This window comes from Euprymna scolopes, chromosome 1, assembly GCF_053919585.1.
Source record: "Euprymna scolopes isolate OS-2025 chromosome 1, ASM5391958v1, whole genome shotgun sequence".
Classification (NCBI taxonomy): domain Eukaryota; kingdom Metazoa; phylum Mollusca; class Cephalopoda; order Sepiida; family Sepiolidae; genus Euprymna; species Euprymna scolopes.
This window is the reverse complement of record NC_136482.1, coordinates 11,264,867-11,290,052: the sequence shown is the minus strand read 5'-3', so window position 1 is coordinate 11,290,052 and position 25,186 is coordinate 11,264,867. Positions and strand designations below refer to the sequence as shown.

Here is a 25,186-nt window from a genome sequence, read left to right as displayed (position 1 = left end):
AATAAAGATCAGATTTAGTGGAATGATATTTTTTCGTATCTTGAAACATGTCTTATGTGACTTTTTGTAATCTGACATTTGTTGCACAATGTTACCAGTACGATACTGAACCCTTAGAATTTAAAATAACATTTATATATATATATAATATATATATATATATATATATATATATATATATATGTATATATATATATATGTATATATATATATTATATAATAAAATATATTTAGTTTTCGATTTGGACGTATAGAATTGAAATATCGAAAATAGCAAACTACAACTAAGTCTACTAACGAGCTTTATAAACGAATAATCCTGGTAATTATTTATTCTTCCTTATTCATTTCGGCATCAAACAATAGTCCAAAAAGTTTTGAAAATTGGCAATTAAAAACATAAATATAAACTTAGTTATTTTAACTGAAAATACATTTGTTTACTTATTTATATGTATCTAAAGAAAATAAATTATATTTGGAGTGTATAGAAAAAAATGTGGAATATGTGATTATTACTGTGAAAAGTGGTGAATTCTGCAGTATCTATGAACTTATATCTAATTTGTGTCAGCATGCTTCTATTAATTTAAACGTGTCAGTTAAGAAAAGAATAAAAGCAGTTTCCCGCCAAATTTTGTACGTCTTCTGTTGTTTCGATTACCAACACGATACTTTGGGGTCGTCCCTGAAAATTAATTAAACAGCAGCAAATGAACAATTCAATTAAAATAAAGTGGACTATACTTTGCAAATCTCTATATTACGTAATTTATGAACACGCACATATATATATATATATATATATATATATATATATATATATATAATGGAGGCAATTTTCTTGTAAAATTGTTTTTAATCTACTGTCATCATATATATATATATATATATATATGCGCAAACAGTTAATAAAATATGTTAAAAAACAAATTGAAACGAGTTAAAAACATATTTAATCTGAAATATATATATATATATATATATATATATATATATATACATACATATATATATATATATATATATATATATAATTAGTTGTCTTTTTGATAAAAGGATGACTCTTTCGAAATTAACATACATTTTAACACGAATTCTAATAATTATTTTTATTTATATATTAAAAAAGTTGAAATATAAATGCATACACAATGACTTATAATTTAAATGCGATCCCTGTTTGTTTTTGTTCATACGTACCGTCACTTCATCATCTCGATATCCTACATTACTAGCAACCTATTTAAACACTTACGCACCCGCAAATATCCCCCACATGTACATACTAATCGATACATAAATATGGATATAGCTATATATATACATATTCTCTTTGCAGTGTAAGTTTTCTCAACTTTAACAAAATTAGTGTATGGTTCAAGTCTAGATGACCAAGTAACACAGTCGTACGAAGTCAGAATTAGGCATTATTGATAAAAATAGAAAGGAATCATCGTTTTCTTTAGAATTGCGTCCTGTGGAATTCCGGTTCTCTTTAGGCATGGAAAAACAAAGGTTGTGAGTTACATAATTGTAATTTACTTAGAAAATGATAGAATTTAGAAAAAAATAATTTACCATTGTGACATAAAAATATACACACAAAGCAATATTTTATATTAATTTTATAGGTGAAAATTACAATTAAATATGTCTAGATTGGTAACAATGAATAGAAGTTTATCGACGTACCCGTCGGCCGCTGGGCATGGCGTAGAGTTCAACATCTTTGATTCGACCTGGATGCCTGATGGTCGGCTCGTCGACCTTCACGCAAAGTCGGTAGAAAAATCGGAACACGTAATAAATGGACTTGAAACTTGGGACGATATTGAATGGCACCGGCAGCGTGCAGTCTTCCCGGATGTACTCCATGTACAGCTTACTACGGGCAAACTTCCACTCCGTGTCAGCCTCAGTCTGTGTGATAGAAAGGAATAAGTATATTAATCAGGCAGATGAAACAAAACAAAATGGACGATCAATGATGTAAAGTTGATATAGATTAATAGTTTTTATGTCTGAAATATAGTAAAACAATACAAACAAAAACGCGTGGTCGAAAAGAAATGATAAAGAGTAGCGGTGATAGGGATTCCCCTTTAAATATTCATCTTTGTCTTTTATCTCAGTCATGTATTGTTCATCAGCCGTCAATTGAAGTCTTTGTTTTCATTGCCTTTCCAATAAAATTCATAATCTTATATTGAATTTTGTATATTTGGAACTATTATGTTTGAGGAATCTTGTTGTATGCTTTGTTATAGTCGAATTTTGTCTTGGCCGTTCTTTCTTTTTCTTTTTACTTCCTGCAGGATATGTTGGCCTTTGCATCGTAGGTATGCGTCCTGTTTTTCCCTTTTCGGCATTCTTTTCTCTTCCTAAGGAGGTAGTACACAATTAAGTGAGTGGTACATTATTATTATTATTATTATTATTATTATTATTATTATTATTATTAATTTAAACTTTCAAAGGGAACGTTATGATTGACTTTATGCTGCTAATAAACGACGAGTTTCTCCTTGAGGCTAAGCGGCAGCAAGTCTCTTTACATAATCCGTTACTCTCCGCGTTCATTTCAATCATTATTGTAACTTGCTTGATGTTCTCAAACTAGTTGTTACCAGTTAAAACGTTTTTCGAATAACACACGTTTAGTATAATTCCTCGACAATTAGTTCGACAAGTAGGCAGTTACGATATAAGCTGCCCTGCTTTGTCAGGCGAAAGTATTTGTTTGGAATATTCCTAGGAGATCCATCCTGTCTAAACTTTTATTTTTGAGGAGTTAGTTTATGACTAACGACCTGAAACACCCCTACCGAGGAATGGGGAACGTCCTACTTTTGAGTTTATGTGCAGTCCTGCTGCGCTATTTCTTGTAAGCTGACGTATTATACACACCTCACGACCTTGTACCTCGTATCTCTCTGCAATGGAGGTAGGTATATGCTGTTTAATTGCGAGTATTAGCGACAGTAATTATCTTCAATATTTCAATAGTCTCTGCTCATTTTGTAATCTGAATGCTGCTGTTCCCTCCCCCCACATCTCGGTCTTTAAATCCTCCTACACACACTTGTGGTAGAAGAAAGAACCGATGGCATTCAATCTAAGAAGTTAAAACGATTTCCTCTGAGGAAAGAATTCTGTGGAAATATTGTTCACAAGCGGTCTTCACGTCTCTCCATAGGTATATCCTAATCAGCAATGATGATGATGTTAATTTTTGTAAGTTCTTGCACGGAATGACGGTCCCATACATATAGCGTTACTCATCTGGTACAGGCCATGCTAAATATTGCTTAATTTCGGTAATCTTAGAACCGGCATTTCAACGTGATTATGCCGTTTTGCGTTCAAAGCATATTCCATTAAAATACTTGTAAACATGCACAGGGAAGCAACATTTCGGCGATGGGCCAGAGGTTGGAGTTTGATGATTAGTGCATAACCTATAATATTTGAGACTGTTTTGAACCCTGTTAAAGAGTGACAGACTTATGGCAGATGCACAAGGCTAGATGTGGCAACAATACTCTATGCATTAACTAATGAGGGTTTTGTCGAGATATAGGTACCCCTTAAAAATATACTAAGGAAATGTCAAGTCGGATAAAAGTTAACTGATATAGAAAAAACGAATGAAACTTTTTGCAAGAACCAAAACCGAACTAGAGGCACTAATGAACACAAGTAGAATTTTCTGCCAGGATTTCCTAATAGAATGTGATAGCGAGAAGTGTGCACTGTTAGTTATTTATTTGAAAAGGAAAACTGGAGGCAACGGAAGGTATGGAACTACCCAACCTACCCAGCCAAACGAAGATCAGAGCACGAGGTGAACATGACGCCTACAAATAGTTGGAAGTTATGGAATTAGATACAAGCAAAGCACGAAAAAATAAATTAAAAAGGAATATCTGAGAGGGACAGGAAAACTCTTAGAAACTAAAATATATAGTAGAAACCTAATAAAAGGTATTAACACAAATGCAGTATCACTAGTAACATACTCTGGATCGTTTATAGGCAAAAGTTAAGAAAAAAACAAAACTATTTTCCTATTGTAACATCGAAATATAGAACCAATAAAAGCAAAAACCATATTTGACATTAATATTTCAGGTGAAAATTACACTCCAAAATATCTTGATTGGTAACAATTAGTTAAAGTTTATGCACGTACCCGTATCTTGACTAGAAGGTCAAGATAATTATAACGATGTATAATGTATCACACTTAAAGGATGATGCTGACCGACTCTACGTTAAAAGGAAAGACAGGAGAATATGACTGATTTGGATAGAATAATGTGCGAATGACACAAAAAAGAAAAAATATATAATTCAGAACAAAGAAAATAAAAATTACCGCAAGGGACACTAAAAATGATCAAGACAGAAAACAGGGAGAACAATAGGAAGAGGGGCAGCTACATGGACTATTTATAAAGATGAAAAAAGATGAGATGCACGAAAAAATAGTTACGGAACGAACATTTAAATGAAAAACTGATTTTCTTGATAACAGCCTCATATGTTACGAGGATGCGAATTCATTCGCAAAAGTTACTGAAAGAAGTGGGCAATCTCTAATGCTTACCCGTGGGATAATTATTATAACAATAAACATAAATAAATGATAATAATGAGTACAAAAATAAATACATAAAATTAAATAACAAGACGATGAATGAATAAAATTAAATAATAACACTAGTAAAAAAGATAAAATAGCAGTATCAATAACAATAAATAGTAGTAATATCAATGATGTTAATAATAATGATATAAATATAACGAAATTAATAATAAAATACTAATTATATTAATCCTGATCATATAATAATAATAATAAAATAAGTAATTATAAAAATAATGGATATTGATACTAATAATAAATAATAACATTTTATCATTAATATTAATAACTAATTTATAATAAAAACAACAGTAATATTAATGATAATAATATGACCACCATCAAAACCACCACCATCAATACTACTACTACTACTAGTAATAATAATAATAATAATAATAATAATAATAATAATAATGAAAACTCTACTAGTGCAAGATGAGGGAATAGCAAATGGCCGAATTACATGAAAGAAGAGTGACAGCAAATTAAATAAAGAACAGAGGATATAATCAGCAAGGACACCCTCAAAAGCAACCGTACAAAAATGGCAAATTGAAGGGCACTAGATAACAACTAAATGCGCGAATCTGGTCAAAAAGTTCAAAACTCATATGAAAAGCTAATTCAAAACATGAAAAGATGTATTCACGAAGCAGAAATGACAGAATGGATGACCAAAGGGAAAACTACACTGGCACAAAAAGAGCCAGAAAAGGGAACTTCTCAAAGAAACTACATGCCCATAATATGCTTACCTACTATGCAGAAAATAATAACAGCACAACTGAACGAATAAATTTACCACTCCATTCATAATAAGACAAGGATGCCAAAATAGAGAAAGACGATCACATGATTCATAGACCAAAAGATCCTGAATGAAACAAAAAGTAGAAAATAGAATATAGGCGTAATGGCATGGATCGACAATAAAAAAATCTTACGACAGGAATCCTCAATCATGAATAATAGAATTTCAAAGGATGTAAAAATACCAAGCAAAATTATCCATTTCATTAAAAATACAAATGAGAACGTGAAGACTTGAATATGGACGATACATAACTAAGATTAAAATACAAGGTGATTGCCTATCACCACGGCTGTTCATCATAGTCACAATGCTCCTTTCGAATATTCTAAGAAAATACCTAGTCGGATGAAAGTTCACAATACAAATAAAATAATGACCCACCTAATGTACATTGATTATCTGAAACTTTTTGCAAGAACCAAAACCGAACTAGAGAGGTTAATAAACACCACCAGAATATTCAACCAGGATATCCGAATGGTATTTGCTATAGAAAAATGTGCACTGCTAGTTGTGAAGGGGAAAGCTGGGGGCAATGGAAGGTATTGAACTACCCAACCAAACGAAGATGAGCAATAGGTGAACATGACACATACAAAACTTTGGTAGTTATGGATGCAAATATAATGTAAGTGCTAAAAATGAAAGAGAAACTTAGAAAGCAATAATTCATAGCAGATCTCCTAGAACTAAACTATATAGTAGAAACCTAATAAAAGGTATTAACACATACTCAGTGTCACTAGTAAGATACTACGTAACGTGTATGGGATGGACCAAAGGAGGACCGAAGCTTCGCGATCAGAAGACCAGGAAACTTATGACCATGCATAATGCATTACACCCAAAGAATGATGCTGAGGGATTTAATATGAAAAGGAAATACGGCGGAAGAGAACTAGTTTGTATAGAAAACTGTGAATGACATGAAAAAAAAAAAAAGAATTAGAAAAATACATAACGCAGAAAACCGAAAGAATAATTGTCGCAGCAAGAGACACTGAAGAAAAAAAAACCAGAAAAAGACGAGTAAAAGAAAACTTTCTTTTTTTTTTTTTGCAATTTCACCTCAAACAAGGCACATTGCCACTTTGCTGTAGGGGGGGCTATTATCAGGGACATAAGCTACAGGGGTGCTATGTGGGGAGTTGGGCAGCAAGATGTCGGTTTATGTTACACTTGAACTTCTGCATATCAGTACAATTGGGAAAGCAGGAACTTGGAAGGGAATTCCAAAGTCCAAAGGTTCTGGGGAAGAAACTATTGGAGTAGAAGGCTCTCTTAAATCTAGGGATCTCTACTGTGAAGGGGTGGTATTTTGCTGCTTACCAGGTTTGTCGGGGTTACAAGTGCTTGCAGTTCGTCAGAGCATTCACCATTAAAATACTTGTGGAACAGGCAGAGGAATGCTACATTTCGTCGATGGGATAGAGGCTGAAGCTTAGATGACAGTTCAGGACCTATTAGGTTGACGACTCTTTTGAATCTTGTCTAGGAGCGAGAGACTAGTAATAGATGCACCAGCCCAAATATGACAACAATACTCCATACATGGGCGAATGGTGGCCTTATAGAGGTACACGATACTTTCGGGCATTAGTAGCTTTCTAGCACGGTAGAGAGAACCTACCTTTTTCGCAGCGTTTCTGACAATGTAATTGTTCCAACTCATGTTTCCTGTGAACATTAGGTTGAGGGGTTTAAAGGATGTGCTTTCAGATAAAGTGTCTTTGGCCATTGCTATTGGTGGTAGAGAGGGTTTCTTGTAGTTATTGAAGGAAACAAGTTTAGTCTTAGCAACATGTAATGTGACCATCCATTTTTGTGCCCATTCCACTACAGATCGGAGGTCATCCTCTAGTGTTTGTCATTTCTCTTGATATGTGTTCATTTGTTTTCCTGTCGTGTCGGTTATAGAGCGTGGTATCATCAGCATATATACCCATCTCACAGACAATTTTGTCGGGGAGGTCATTTATGAATATTAGAAATAATAGAGGTCCAAGGATAGACCCATGAGGCATTCCAGCATTTATATCATATTGTTTGGATGTACGACCATCGATGACAACATGGATTTTTCTTTTATCTTAGAAGGATTTAATTATGTTAAAGATTCTTCCAGTCTTGGCAAGATAAACAGCTATACTGACGATTAATATGATTCACAAACCTGAGACTTACGAAAACACCTGGACATAGCTACAAAAAGTAAACATAACTAGAGAAACTGAATCCCTAATAACAGCCGTTGGTCAAACCTATAAACGGTCCAGAGTATCTTACTAGTAACACTGGCCATGTGTCTATACCTTTAATTAGATTTCTACTATATAGTTTAGGTTCGAGGAGATTTTTTGTACTTTTGAGTCGCTGGGAAAATGGTGGGATCCTTCTACCGCTCCAGAAGATATCTCACTAATGATGCAATTCTCTATCTATATAAAAACTAAGGATGAAGTACTGCTTCCACATCTGGGCAGGAGCTGCTAAAAACAGCCTATCCTGCCTTGACAGAGTACAAAATAGACTTCGTGGCTTGGTGGGGGATGCCCTTTTCTCTTCCCTACAACCTCTTTCCCACAGAAAAGACGTAGCGAGCCTATATTTGTTCTATAGTTAATTCCATGTCAATTGCTCGTCTGAGCTCCATTCTGTGGTCCCCCTCGCCAATCTTTTACAAAAAACAACCGCCTAGCTGAAACCACTGTCAATAATTTTCCCCACTCCTTATCTGTGCCTAAATCAAAACGTAGATTCCATGAACAAGGCTTCTTTCTTACGCATGTGGAACTCTGTTCCGCTTGCTTGTTTCCCTCCCGACTTCAACCTGGATGTCTTCAAGTCCAACACAAACAAATTCCTGATGAACCGCCCCCTTAAGTAATGACACTTTATCAATTCTCCAATACTATTACTACACTATCCCATTGATTACTGCACACGCAATAACGCTTATCCTCGAGTGGCCCTTGGGCCTTGATAAGTGGTGACCTCCATGTAAAAAAAAATTCAATTCAAATTTTCTCTTTCATTTCTATTGCTTTGATGGTGTCTGAGTCCAGAACTCCTAAATATTCGTTGCTACATATTTATCTAGTGCGCTCATCCCTGTTTAATTAAGTAGCAATATAAATTCTGCTTTTTACAGTTTTCCCCTTTTCATGCTTAGCATTACGCACTTTTTCATACTAAATTCCATTCGAATATCCTCGCTAAAGAATCTGATCATGTTTCTTAGCGTCTCTAGTTCCCTTCTTAGTTTTTGCAAACAATTCCAGATCAGCCATGTACATTCATTATCTGTATTTAGTTCATTCATCATCTGTGTTTGTGAACTTGTATCAGGCTCGAGATTTACTTAGTATATTGTTCAGGGGCATCATGGCTATAATAAACAGTAGTGATGATAGGAAACCACCTTGGAAAATACTACTTTATATTTTAATCTCAGTTATGTATTGCCAACAGCTGTCATTTCAATGTTCCCATTGCATTTATAATCAATTGATAATCTTGCCTGGTATTTTGTACATGCTCGGGCATTTACATTATATATACTTGTGACATTCTATGATACGCTTTATTTTAACCGGTCTATGATTTTATTTTCTACTTTTTACCCTCTTCATAATCCTTTTGTCTATGTATAATTGGTCATGTGTTCCTCTTTTTACTTTCCGCATCATTTCTGTTCCTTGCGATTATGAAGAAAATGATAACTTTGTTCCCTCAGTCGTGCGTTAGTATTTTTCACATTGTACGTAAACATGTTATGGGCCTGTAGTTGCTGGGAATTTTTTCCCTTGCTGACTCTTTTTACAGCAGTGTGGTGCTACATTTGGCCATCAATTCTGGCACATTTGATTCGTAAATACATCTTTTCAGGTTTTGAGTTGGTCTTTGATGGTGTATTGTGAATGTTTTAAACAAGTACGCGTGTATTCCATCGTGGTCTGGTGCTCTCCAGTTTACTATTTTTTGAAGGATTTTTTTTAGGGTTTCCTTGCTAATTTGCATTCTCTGTTCCTTGTTTGATTTGCTGTGACTCATCTTTTATGTTTTTAAGCCATTCGGCATTTCTATTATGATCCTGTCGCTCTGTCCAAATCTGGTTTCAGTAGCGTTTTCTTTCCGTCGGATACGGTTGTTCTGTTCTTTTATCTTCCCTTTACATTGGTAGAATTGGTTTTGTTTTCAAGGTCTAATAATAATAATAATAATAATAATAATAATAATAATAATAATAATAATTGTAAAATGTTTTTGACTTCTAATGGGGGTAATTATTTATTTACCGCCCACCTCGGAAAAATGTGGCACAAGGCCGGAAAGTGGGGATCCAATAGGCTCCCCTAAAGGAGGGGCACTCCTGCAATTTTAAAAATTGCCTGAGTAACCCCGTCGGCATTCCCCGGTCGGGGCGCCTCAGGCAGTAAGCAATCAGCTTACTGCACCGGAAAGTCCAGTGGCAAAGCCTGGGAGGGTGGACCTCCTAGGTATTACCCAGGCGGCATACCTCAGTCCAATAGGTGCTGGGTCGGTTCCCGGCCCCTCACCTGTTGGGCTGAGTGTCAAGTGACGAATCCTTGACGTGTACTACTCTGTCTCCCTGCAGCCGAAGCCGCTAGGAGACCTTCCCCATCAGAGGACTAATGGGGGTATATATTTAAATGCTGCCCACATCAGCATTATGTGGCACAAGGCCGGAAAGTGGGAACCCAGCAGACTCCCCTAAAGGAGGGGTACTCCTGCATTTTTAAAAATTGCCTGAGTAACCCCGTCGGCATTCCCCGGTCGGGGCGCCTCAGGCAGCAAGCAATAAACTTGCCCCACCGGAAAGCCCGGTGACAAGGCCTGGGAGGGTGGACCTCCTAGGTATTACCCAGGCGGTGTACCTCAGTCCAACAGGTGCTGGGCCGGTTCCCGGCCCCTCACCTGTTGGGCTGAGTGTCAAGTGACGAATCCTTGATATGTACTACCCTGTTTCCCTGCAACCGAAGCCGCTATGAGACACATCCCATCATCTCAAGAGAGTAATGGGGGTATGAGACGAATGGATTCGCCAATCATTTTTATAACCAACGGCTGTGCTAAACAACCAATGAAAACGTCCCAAAATTATTATAAAAATTGTCGAATTTTGGATTCAATCAGTTCGGCGTTTATTACGTCACGGACTCCATTTAATTCTTGGCCGCCATCTTGGTTACTGATCTGAACTACGCCGCCATCTTTGTTCAACACAATATATCTGAACTTAGCAGGTTAACTACGCCACAGATCGCATTTGATTCTTGGCCGCCATCTTGGTTACTGATCTGGAGAACGCCGCCATCTTTGTTCAACACAATGTCTCAAAACTTAACAATAATAATAATAATAACAATGATTATTATTATTATTATTATTATTATTATTATTATTATTATTATTTTCAGCGCATAAAACAGAAAGGCGGAATAGGCTAGGCGATGGAGAAAGAAAGGTCCAGGGTGATTGATGGGATGAATTCAATAATTTTCAAGTTCCTTTAAACCTTCGCATATTCATTCATGGTGTTTCGTTTGGTTATTCTCTAGAGAAATGTTATTGTTTTTTGGCATTGCAGAACATGATTGAGTTTTACAAAGGGGAAGGAGAAAAACAATAGCACCACTATTTGGAAGCTAAAACTTTAAGACGTCGGGATCTGATAGCACCAAACGGTTAGGGGAAAAAAGGGGGAAAAATAAGGAAAGTGAAACATAAAGGAACGGCTAGAAAGAAAGGAAGAGAGATTTCAGTTTTAATATGTAAAGGTTAAACACTTTATAATATTTATTTTTATGGCACAGGGAAACGCCGAGTAGCCTTACTAGTTCGTACATCAAAATGAAAAATAAGCAAAATTATATTTTAACACATCAGTTCAAACAAAACTGTATGCAATTGCTTCTTACCTGAATACATTCAAAAGATCTCGTCATCATGGCAATCAGCATGTTGAGTAAGACGATCACTGTGCTGATGTTGTAGGCACCAAATATCCAATAACCGACGTTCTGTGTAAAATAGTGATTAAAGCCTTGCAGTTCCACGACAGTCGGTTCACCTCGGCCAAATAGTGACCAGAACACCGTCCGAAACGTGTTGTCTAAACTGAAAAGACAATAAAAAAAACACGTGATGAATTACTTTCAACTCGTTAAAACACGTGATGAATTACTTTCAACTCGTAAACCCGTTAAAAAAAGCGTTCTCCAGACGCTCTCAGGAAACATGAGTTGGAACAATTACATCGAGAGTATCGCCAGGACTGCTGCGAAGAAGGCAGGTTCTCGCTACCGTGCTAGAAAGCTACTAACGCCCGAAAGTATCATATACCTCTATAAGGCCACCATTCGACCATGTATGGAGTATTATTGTCATATTTGGGCTGGTGCATCTGCCACTAGTCTCTTGCTCCTAGACAAGGTTAATAAAAGAGTCACCAGTTTAATAGTTAATTCTTATTAATTAAGTAATAATGTTTAATTCCTATTAATTAAGTAATAATGTTTAATTCCTATTAATTAAGTAATAATGTTTAATTCCTATTAATTAAGTAATAAGGTTTAATTTCTATTAATTAAGTAATAAGGTTTAATTTCTATTAATTAAATAATAAGGTTTAATTTCTATTAATTAAGTAATAAAGGTTTAATTTCTATTAATTAAGTAATAAGGTTTAATTCTTATTAATTAAGTAATAAGGTTTAATTTCTATTAATTAAGTAATAAGGTTTAATTCCTATTAATTAAGTAATAAGGTTTAATTCCTATTAATTAAGTAATAAGGTTTAATTCCTATTAATTAAGTAATAAGGTTTAATTCCTATTAATTAAGTAATAAGGTTTAATTTCTATTGATTAAGTAATAAGGTGGCAAACGACATGGAATAGTAACAGAGATGTTTGAAGTTTGAATCCAGTTAAATTAACGCAAAAAATACTTTTATGAAACCAACATCTGACCTGTCATCTATCTTCCTTGAAATTAGGAAAAAATAGTAATAGTTTTCGGGTACATTAACTGAATAAAAACGCGCACAAAATTTTTAAAAAGCTGCATTAGTGAAAATAAAAATTAAACACCAAATTTAACCAGGTGCGCCATACATAAAAAAATAAAAGTAAAGCCTTCTATTCCTGTAGTCAAAAACTAAAATGTTGAAGAGCAATAATAACGGCGGTGGCATAATAAAATCGATCGAAAATGACATGCTCCAGAATATAGTTTTCTACATAGTCACGACTATTCTTAATGGTCTTTTGCCAGCTCGGTCGTCAAAGTTCGGAGAGACACTCATATCTCTGTCAATAGTCTTAAATCGACGAATTCATTTCTTAACTGTGCTGTATCGGCTTCATAAGCGTTCAACAGGCGTCTGTGAATATTTATTGATTCAATTGTTTTTGCATGGAAGAATTCAATGTCACTGCGAGAGGCATGTGAGTTTCCTGTTAGTGTACTACGATGGATCCACAACTAAAGCAGGCAATCAGTCGATATAAAATGGGGGATATAAATATGGGAGTGTGAAACACTTGTTGATAATCAACAATTTCGGATTCTTGTTAATATATTGTAGTTTAGAAGTACACGACTTTAGGATATATTTATTCACATATGCTTCAAGACTTCAGCGTAAACCACATTTTCTATGTAATATTATTTCTAAAACAATTATTATTGAAAATAAATCTCTTCACTAACACACGTTGTAGACATAAAGTACGAAGTATAATCCCTCCACTCCCTTATATATATATATATATATATATATATATATATATATATATATATATATATATATGATTACTTCATTTAATCACATAAATTAATATACGAAGATATAATTTTATGCGTAAATATTCAGTGTTTACTTCAACACAGGTAGAGCTAGGTAGTAAGTTATGAAAATATATATATTGCAATCAAGCTACACGGATTTTCTGTGTGTGTTGCCATACTATTTACCCCTATTTTTTATACATATGTTTAATTCTTCTCGGGGAATCACCAGTTTCGTTGTTTGTGCGATTCGAACTGGAGAAATTAAGAGTTTTAACCTGCACCTCTTAATCAATGAGAACAACTTAACAACCACAGGAAAAGAAGAGCAGTGAGCATCTCGTCTACAGAACAATTTCACAGGTGCACTATTTGCGGGATATACTTTAGAACGTGGATCTGATTGATGAACGTTCTTGGAACCCAGAAACAATTACATGATCACAGTCATCTCTGCAAGCGATGGAAACACATTAAGTATGTGAGCATCAAACATGAGTTAACATTTACAGAGGCCTGGGAAAGTAATAGTGAGATAAATTTATTATTATATACTCACTAGTTCTCACACGGTTCATCATCAAAGACCATTCACTGGTAATGACCGGTGGTATACTCTGGGATTTGGACGACGCCAAATCTCCCCAAATTTCTAATAATCTCTATTTTTTCAATAACCTGTGCAAATGTCTTTGCGTTATTGCAGCAGCCGTATGTCATTGATTTCTCGCAGACAATGACCATTGATATTTTACTAGAATTTTGTTTGATACAAGCCCCCTGATAATCCCAAACCTCTTCGCACGCATTAAGTAGAGTTCTGATTAGTACTTTCTCTTCTCTGTGTTCCCATCCACTTTGACGTTTCATGCCTATTTAGCTGGTGCTAACCCATGTCAACACAACTAGTTTTGGGTGGTCGGGCGTAGATGACTAATAATTTTGAGGTAGAATAGTGTTATTTGTAATATCATTATTAAAATAATTGACATAAAAAAGAATCATGCATATGCTTTTATTTAATAAAATAAATATTAAGTGTTCTATTAAAAAACACATTAGTTGTCTATCAGAAGATTAGGTGTAACAAAACAGCGATATGATTAGCTAAAGCTGCAAGTGTACATTGTGAAATTTATTTTTTATAAAACATATATCTGTCGGGCATAAAATAGACTCGATGGAATCGTAATTTCTTTTTCGTTGTATAATTAATACGAAATGAGAGATTCTTTGATTCATTGGTTTGATAGACTACAATATTTTTTTGATATCTTAGATATCAAAAACATTGCTATTTGTTCCCTTTCAGTTCCTTGGTATTCATCACTGTGATACAAGATGAAATGTAAAGAACGGCGTGCACAGCAAACAAACAACGAGAGATCAAGAGAGAACAAAAGAAACACAAATAGAGAGGGAGCAGAGAAAGAAAGCTATACGTTATCTAGAGACATACGCCTTTAACATTCTTCAGTATTAAATTTTAGCCATAACTACATGCATTAAACCCAATATTTAAGTGCATTCTCTTTAAAATCAACAGATGTCCTCTACTGTTTTATGATCGCATCTGCTTCTTGCCAATTTTATTTTTATAACCACAATTAAATTAAATGTGGAATATAAAAAAAGTCATACTTTTACCGAGAACAAGACAAATTATAGAACTCATATGTTTTTGCTTCATACGCATCCTATAGATTAACAAGAAAGTTCTAATCAATATATAAGAGTAATGCTTTATACCAATAGGATTAATACATAATATACGATACGTTATACATACACCTATATATATATATGCACATGCACAGCGTGAAAAAAATTATGAAAATTAAGCTGCAGAAATGCGTTCAGATTTCATCCTCGCAGGGAACCACGTGCGTGGATGAATCATGAATTTTGTAAAATTATTAGCCCGTGGAGATGAAACAGGATATATTCGTGTAGCTTAGTTGCCATGAATATTTTTCATACTACTACTACTACTACTACTACTACTACTACTACTACTACTACTACTACTAGGGTATTGAATACTGTTAATGTCAATACTTGGTACTTATTTATAATGTAGTTTATCCTCTATATAAATGAAACCGTAGACGTATGTGTGTGTAAATATCTAACAGGTAAACTCTTAAACTACTGGTCGCATAGCCCTGACATTCCCAGGAAATAATATTTATGCACCAAGGGTGGTTAATAGGGAATAATATTTTTGCTTACATGCATATGTATCGCATACAGATATCGGCAAATTTACATGTAAAATGTTCATTAACCATTAGCTGACATTTTCGTTTGTTATGCGCATGCGCGTACATTCTGTTCATTTCTAAAATTTTTATCAGGCTGGAATGCTCGTTTTTTGTTTATTTCAATTTTAACTGATGACACGAACTACTTTTTTATGTCTTTGTATAAAAAAAACAACAAAAAAATGAAATCATACGTAAATTTTACTCGCGGTTTGAAATTTATATCTATGAAAACAAACCTATATATCTTTTTTACGATCTCATTTTTACTTTATTTCATACATATTTTTAAGGCGAGGAATACGGGCCGTGCTGAAATAATATAATATAGTTATTATTTAACCATATTAAAAAAATACAAACAATTTATAATGAAATCATGTATTTCGAAAAACTGCTGAGTCATTTTCTGGAAGTGACGCCATGTGTTGCCGATGAGTGGGGGGCAAACACGGTTATGTTGATTTTAAAAGTACTCTGGAGGTCGGCAAGGATTACAAAACTTTCTATTTTTAGATGAGATTGAGGTGTGGTGAATTATTGCCTATTCATTTTCCCAAGCATTACCACCGCCTTTTCTGCTTATGGGATGGTTCTATCATTCCAGTAGATATCTCACTGCTAATGCAATTCACTACCTGTATAAAAGCAAAGTACACCAAGGGATGGAGTACTGTTGCTACATCTGGGCAGGAGTTCCGAGAAGCAGCTCATCCTAACTTGACAGAGTTCAAAATAGACTTCGTGGCTTAGTGAGGTATACCCTTTTTTCTTCCTTGCCACCTTTTTCCCACGGAAGAGACGTTGCGAGCCTGTCTTTACTTTATCCTTATTTTCATGACAAGCGCTCGTCTGAGCTCCAATAATGCTAAATTTATTAATATGTTTTACCAGAATCGAAAGCGAATGAATTTTAGAATAAAATAAAATACATTAGAGCAAACCAATGTCGTATGTAAGTTCAAATGTCGTCTAGGAGAATGTAACTATCATAATAATGAAACTAATACATTGGGTATACAACAACAATATTCTCGCGCTGTCTGACTATGCATTTAACCAATGCTAATGCCATATATCAGCATTTATAAAAAAATAGAAAAAGTGCCCCCCCTCAACTTAAGACAAATCCTTGTAGATAACACTAAAATTGTTCAGCATGAAATTAATCCCAAGACGTAAAAAATATTTCGAGGCAATTTATATTGGAATGCAGAACTCTACAATTAATAACATTTTATTCGAGATCAATAACAACATACTAAAATGCCTGTCATGGAGTTGAATTGCTGTGCTTTTCACAGACCCTTAGATTTTAGAATTCAGAGTTTACATCGATGTAGTTATTAACCGAATTTTAATCGACTTTTATTTTTTAACCGGCCATCACTTGAGAATTTTACTTTATACGTTTCTATCTTTCACTTTTTGCACCAATTCCACGAATTCCACTAATTCCACTAATTCCACTAATTCCACGAATTCCACCTGACGATGATTCGTAGTCGAATTGAAAGCGCTCGTGATTCTTATGCCACTTTTATTAATATCTTTCATTTTCGATACAAAAAGTTTATACGAGAAATCGAAGAAAAAACAAAAAAAAAACAAAAATAAATAAGAAAACAAAGTATTTCAGTTGGCTTCAATAATGTTTGCTTGATTACACACACACACACACGCGTGTGCGCGCACACACACATATGCACGTGTATTTGTAAGTTTGTATTTTTGATTATATGTGTGCATGTGTATACTTGTCTGTATATGTTTGTATATGGATATATATATATACATATATATATATATATATATATATATATATATATATATATATATATATATATATATAGTAGAACATTTATGTGTTTTGCTATGTACATATGTATGTAATTGCATTCCTACTTGGGCAATGTATGATTATGCATGTGAGTGCGTTCGTATGGTAACGTTCTATTTGGTTAGTGTGTCTCTTGCGCGTGGCACTGCTTTTTTCTTCTGCTGTGTGTCCTTTTAACATCCAATTGATTTAGATACGCCTGTGGTAAATACATAGGCACGGTTCGCCTTGCACATTTATCTTATGGTTATATTTGCGTGTGGTCACATAATAGGTTTTGCAAAATCAATTTCGGTCCTTTGTACAAGATTAATGCATGAAAGATTTTAAGTTGAGCTGGGAGTTATCGTTAAATTGAGTTGGAAAGAGAGATTAAGTTTATATATATATATATATATATATATATATATATATATATATATATATATATATATATATATATATATATATCGTTGGTGCAAAGATAATGTCGGTTTTCGACGTTCAACTATATACCATACTTTGGTGTAATTGCGCCAAATACGTGGGTAATTGCGCCAACTAAAAAAAGTGCTCTTTATATACGTGGAGCCCTTTTCGCGCAATTACCCCGAAGTACGGTATATATTATTTTTGCACTATCCTAATATATATATATATATATTTATATATATATATATATATATATATAGATATATATATATATATATAAGCGGTAAATTAGGATATGTGAGTACGTGCCCATATTTTTATATATGCGTGTGTTAAGGTGGATGTATATATATATATATATATATATGTGTGTGTGTGTGTGTGTGTGTGTGTTTGTGTATCTATATATCTATATAAGTATTTATACGCATATGCATGTGTATGTGCATGTATGCATGTTTGTACATGTATATATGTGTATGTATATGTATGAGTGTATATGCATTTATTTGTATGTATTCCATATATAGGAGTAGGTGTGTATGTATGTAAGTTTAGGAATATTTTCACTGTGTTATATTTTTGTATGTGCGTATATATATATTTATATATATATGTGTGTGTGTGCGCGTGTGTGTGTGTGTATGTAGATATATATGCACGTATGTGTTTAATATGTGTAACATGTATATGTTAATAAATAAATAAATATATATATATATAGTTTAATTACTTCTCGTATAAGAATGTAAAATGATTCATTTGTGTACACGAATTTATATATGTTTGTCTATAAATAGAGTTTTTACTAACCCTACCGACAAATAAACACTTTAATTTCTCATTCTTATCTATTTTCTCTTAAGTACATACAATAAATAAAAACAATTTGGAAACGCTGATTTAATTTGAATAAAATAAAATACGCATCAAGTATGCTTGAAAGCCAAACCACAACGTAATATTATGAAAATAAACAAATATTTTACTTGTTTAAAATGTATGACATAAATATTTCGGAGCTATACCCCATCCTCAGTGTGTTGTTTTCTTTCTTTGTTTTCCCCTTTTCTCTTCATGCCATGTTTTATTTGTCTTTAAAGCGCACTTGATACGTATTTTATTTTATACAAAAAATTAAATCTGAAATTATTTTGGTGGCCGCTTTACTAAGATAAAGGAGGAGAAATAGCGCACAACAAAACTAAGCAGACTTTTAGTTGTACATAGCTGACCCAGTTAACAAAAGGGAGAATGGCTCTGCGTTTAATTAGCAAAAGAAAAGGAAGGATAGTCGTACTCTTAGCCGTTCAGTTGGTATTTTGACAACAAAGCTCATTTGGAGTCCTGGCGATACATGAACAATTTAAAAGCGTTGATCGATCTGCGTAGACTTCTCAGAGTGTTTATATAAATTTAAGTATATAATAACTTTACACGCGTATTGAGTACCTTAGCAATATAACTGGACTTAATTAATAAATTATATATATATATATATATATATATATATATATATATATATATATATATATATATATATATATATATATATATATTAGCAAACGTACCCGTCGTTGACTGGGTTCAAAAGCAGCCTACAGAAAATGGACTCTGATTTATGAAAGTATGATAGCTTATGAAAAGGAAGGGTTGTAAAGAGATTGCGTCGAATTTGGGGGTATCAAAACCAAAGCAAAATATGATGAAAGTAAAAATAAAATAGATAAACCACATAATTTATTATACCATACCTGTTCATACTGAAACACTTATATTTTTAATATTGTTAAATTTTGTGACATATTTCGATTCTATGGAAGTCAGGTGCGAACGAACACCCTATAATTTTATTATGCCAGATTTCTTCAAACTGAAACATAATTATCAAAGTATACTTACGCAGATAGATATGAAAAGTCTTTATTAATGTTTGTGCCTATTTCCATTCTATTGAGGCCAGGCGCGAATGAAGACCCCACAATTTTATTATACCATCTCTATTTAAGTTAAAACATACTTATCAAAGTATTATTATGTACATCTATAGCAAAAACACTTGTAAACGTTTTTTTACATTTTTAAATTTTTTATTTCCATACTTTGCAGACCAGGCGCAAACGCAGACCACAATTTTAAGAAACCACCGTTCTGCCAGATCAAACATACCCATTCCTGTGTCTCTATACATCTTCTATCATTATATGTAATAAGTTTTTTAAAATAGTCAACCATATAGGAGCCTATTCGTGACCAGACACACACACATTCAGCTTTATATTATATATATATATGTATGTGTGTGTGTGTCTGCATGCCCGTGCGTATAACTCCATTTACCCAAGACTAAATCTGTTAAAACCAAAGTTCCCTATCTTTAATGCAACAAGTTTTTTTTCTCTTTCATATTTTTCATAAACTGAACAAAATTTACACCAAATTACATTTCGCTAAAATGTACATCATAGATTTATTAATGAGTCGATCATTAATTCTGAAATATATGTAAAGTCAAATAAAATACCTATTTACAATGCCTCCCCACGGGACAGAGTTAGACACCAAGGTCGTTTTTTAACGCGGAGAAAAGGTACAAAAATAAAAATTATCTCAGTCGTGAAGGATTTCTCCTTCACTGAAAGAGAACGAGAAATGGAAGTGCCGCATCTGAAGAACAGATACTACACTTTGATCTTGGCCAAAAAGTCAAATAATGTAAATGACATATTTTGTTCTTTTTCACCCAAAACAAGACATATTGCCAACTGGAACGTAATTAACTACTATTTAGAATCGTATCTAATAGGGAACTGTAGGAGGGTCAATGGCAAGATGTTTGTTCACATTACATTTAAACTTCTGCAGGTTAGCATAGGCAGAGAAACAAGAAACGGATAGGGAATTGAAAATTCCAGCAGTATAAGGAAAGAAACTATTAGAGTTGAATGCTTCCCGGCATCTACGAATATCAAGAGTGAAGGATGGGATTCTGCTGCTTTTCGGGTTAGTCAGGAGTATGTACGTTAATTTGGCACGAGTGTTATGAGTTCAACAGAGCACATTCCATTAAAGTACTTGTAAAAAAGGCATTGGGATGCAACATTGCGGTGATAGGACAGAGGGTGAAACTTGGCCGATAGTGAGAGACTTGTTTTTGGACCCTGCATAACAATGTGAGACAAGCGGTAGATGCACCAGTCCAGATGTGGCAACAATACTTTATGCATAGATGAATTGTTGCATTGTTAAAATATAGGATATCTGTTGTGGGCAATTTTCTAGCACAGTAGCAATTAAGCCCGCATTTTTGTAGCAACCTTTGCTATGTGCTTCCAGTATTTTTTTTTAATCTAAGAGTCTACACTTATCAAGACCCTGCGGTCACTTGAGGATAAGGGTTAAAGAGTGTACAGTAGTCAAAGAGACATTTGGTAAATTGGATTACTTAAGAGGAAAGCTCATCAAGAACTTGTTTACGTTAGACTTGAAGTCGACCATATTGTAGTCAGCTGGAAAGCAGGCAAACGGAAGAAAATTCCACAAGCGTGCAGTTCTAAGAAAGAAGCTTTGTTCATGGAATCTACGTTCAGATTTAGGTACAAATAAAGAGTGTGGGGGGAAGTTGTGGTAGTGTTTTCAGCTATGCGAGTGTTTGACGAGGGAGCACCATAGATTGGAGTTCAGACGAGCACTTGCCATGAAAATAACGATAAAGTAGAGACAGGCTCGCAACGTCTCTTCTATGAGGAAGAGGCTATTTAGCTACGAAGTCTATTTTGAACGCTCTCAAATCAGGATAAGGTCTTTCTAGCAGCTCCTACCCAGACCTGGCAGCAGTACTCCATTTTTGGACGTATGTGACTCGTATATAGATAGTGAATTGCATAAGCAGCGATATATCTACTTGATCGATAGAAGGATCCCACCATTTTTCCAGCGACCTTGACAATGGATTTGATGTACCTGTTCCATTTCAAATCAGGAGTAAAGGTCAAGTCCAGAAGCTTGTCAAAACATGGAGCCTCTCCAAGCTATTTATTTCAATACACACACACACACACACACACACACACACACACACACACACACACACACACACACACACACACACATATATATATATATATAACTACTTCGTTTGCTCACATAAAATTAATATACGAAGGTATCAATTTATGCGTAAACTTTAAGTATTTACTTCAACAGTGTTCAATACGTAGGTAGAGCTAGTTAGTAAGTTATAAAATATATATGGCGATTAAGCTACACTGAATATTCATTCCGCGTTTCATCCACTTTAGGCATGAGCCTGAAGAATCCTAGAGTGGGTGAAACGCGAAATATTCAGTGTAGCTTAATCGCCATATATATTTTATAACTTACTATATATATATATATATATATATATATATATATATATATATATATATATATATATATATATATATATATGGGGGGTGTAAAACTGGAAAAGGCACAAACCAAGGTATACGTTCATCAAATTAGACTACAGAAAAGACTCAACGAACATACATTATATAGGGAAAATAGCAATTGCCTGAATGCATTATTCTCTCATTCGTTGCAGCATGTACATTCAACGTCAAACAAACAAAACTCGTTAAATTTGTTTCAAATAACTCACGACAGCGACGTCTTGAATCAGCGCAAACTCAAACATAATTAAACAGCGAGGAGGTTTATACAATTTATCGCTTTTAATAAGTGAACTAATATTAAATATTACCTATAATAATAAATCAGTCAATACATAACAAAACAAATATGCACTCATTTCATTTCTTTTATACATCCACATTTTAATTATGACAGCTATATTCATTCCCAAAAGAAAATAAATAGCATCATATCTTTTAAAATGTCTGAACTGCGATATGATGTTAAAAAATATCTCACTCCAGAACGCTGGGCATATTTAAAAATGTAAACAACTTTTTTCGTTCAGAAATGACCCAAAGACATCTTCTTCACAATTATCACATTATCAAATATTATGCTGGTATTTTATTTTATTCAATTTAATCATTCTGAGGAAATCTTGAAATAAAAACAAAACGTTTATGAATATATAACTTGGTTTGTTTCTTTTTCATTTCTTCATCTCGTCGAAATATTAATCTCACTAAAATGAATGCTTGACTTGAGGTAGCAATAGTTTGTCTTTTTTTCTTATCGACAAGATTTGTTTTCTTTTATCTCTCGATTAGTTCTGACTTATAATCGATTAGTTTTTCCTTTCTTTTTACTCATTGGTTTTCTTTGCTTATCGAGTAGTTTTATCTTTTTATGAATTAATTTGGTCTTATTTTATTCATTGATGATTTCTGTCTATTTTTTATGTTTTTTTCTTATCAATTAGTGTTGCCTAAATATCGATTAGTTTAGTTTTTTTCCTTCATGTGAAAAAGTTTTGCTTTCTTGTACTCAGTGATTAATTGTGTGTTATATTATTGATTGTTTTTGCCTTTTCTCTTATTGATTAGTTTTTCTTTTTTCATCGATTAGTTTCGTTTCAATGATATATCGGTGTGGATATGAATTAAATTGCGAAACGATAGCGAGGTCACAATTAAAAAATATATTGTTCTCAGGATTTAACGTTTGCTTTAGAAAATAACATATTAAATTTAATTAATGTTAATTCTTAATAAGTCATGGAATATTTCATAATATTCATCATTCAACAGCTTGTCTATAAATTTCATTGACCCTTATTCTCGAGTAGATTTTGGCCTTTATAGGTAACCAGTTATTAGTACAGAAAACCATCTAGAAATATTACGTTTAGAAAAACTATAATCTGCCACATATGAAAGACTCTTCAGTTTTTATTGAACACCGTTCGGCAAATAGTATAGTGTAGTATCTGTCCCGATATAGTACATCATATTTTCGATTAGTGAACAATTTTCTGTAGAATTATACATTTTATCACATGTATATCCCAATTCACAGTTCTTCTTTTTGGGAAGTTGACATTCCAATATTAAAACCAATATTATGTCTTATTCTTCCCTAGAGGAGACGCAAGTAAATAAGGATATACGAAAGTTAGTTTATGTTTTAATTTTGCAATTCTAAACGATATTCTAGAGTATATAATCGCTTATTAGTACAATTGTATCCCTAGATGTATGCAAGACTTTTGACAGGGTATGACTTTTGACAGGGTATGACTTTTGACAGGGTATGACTTTTGACAGGGTATAACTTGGATTTTTATACTTTTTTATATATACTTTTTTTATTTTTTATTTTTAATAACCGTGTGCTTCTTATACATTTATTATTATTCTATAATTTTTTTATATTTTTGTATTTTTTATCTTATATTTCTTTTATATTCTTTATCCCTTATCTTATCATTTGTTTATGTTTAACCTTATCTAGTTATAACTTTTATATATTTTGTTATAATTTATTACTTCATTTTATGATCTTATTATATTATTTCTAATTATTCTTACATTATTTTCATGCTAACTTGTAATTCCGATACCACTATTAATATATACGGACCTAGCATAGATTCCTTATTTCAAGTGAACTCCTTCCATCGATTCTATCAATTGAGACATATGATTAAATGAGTATCTTATTTCAATCAATTACCCTATATCCGGCCCCCAAAAAGTTTAGTTACGCATTTTATACGCATTTTTTAAACCCCACCATGACAGACACATTTCATTCCTATGTATAATAAAAGAGGCGCATTTTCCCCCCTCTGCACCAAATTACTGTGGGTTTACAACAGATGGCACATACAAATTTATTATGTTTACACTATTAGCCATTACCTTATTTAACTATAGAACGTTATTTTAGACACATTATTTCGTAATATTAAAACACTAGCGGGGGTACCCGGCGTTGCCCGAGTGTTTGTTTCCGGGACGGGGGGGGGAGTTTAAAAAAATGTTATGGTAGGTAAGTAGGAAGGATCAAACCCGGAGTCATGAGTAAAAGTAGGAAAATAAAGTGTGAAAAAAAAAACATCTGCAACGTTAACAGTTCGGCCACCAAGAAAAGTCCATTCCAGTTGTTTAGGAAAAAAAAAAAAACGACTACGGTAGGTCGGCGCGAACGTGAAAATATAATGTGAATTGTCCAGAACGCTAACCACTACGCCACAGAGCACTGCAGCTTAGTTTAGTGATTTTAAATAACTTTACATGAAAGAACTACGAAGCCAAACCGGTGTTCTCTTCTCAACTGTTCCTTGTGAACGATCCCCAAACGGTGTTAAGTGGTGGCAGGGGGAGGAGGAATTTATTAGAGAGAAAATATTTTACCACTTCCATTGATCTTAACCGATTTTGGCCGTGACTTCTCAGCAGAAAAAGTATAGAAATCTAAGATTATC

General features: G+C 33.6%; 1 protein-coding gene across 1 annotated transcript in view; it reads right to left on the bottom strand.

The window, feature by feature from the left end:
- LOC145278789 (short transient receptor potential channel 7-like) overlaps window positions 1–25,186 on the bottom strand; it is a 570,160-nt gene that overhangs the window by 62,816 nt on the left and 482,158 nt on the right. The window contains exons 12-13 of the mRNA XM_080130690.1: window positions 11,411–11,609; window positions 1,696–1,923 (exon numbers count right to left, since the gene is read on the bottom strand). Of these exons, the coding sequence (XP_079986816.1) occupies window positions 1,696–1,923; window positions 11,411–11,609 (427 nt within the window). The remainder of the gene's footprint in view (window positions 1–1,695; window positions 1,924–11,410; window positions 11,610–25,186) is intronic.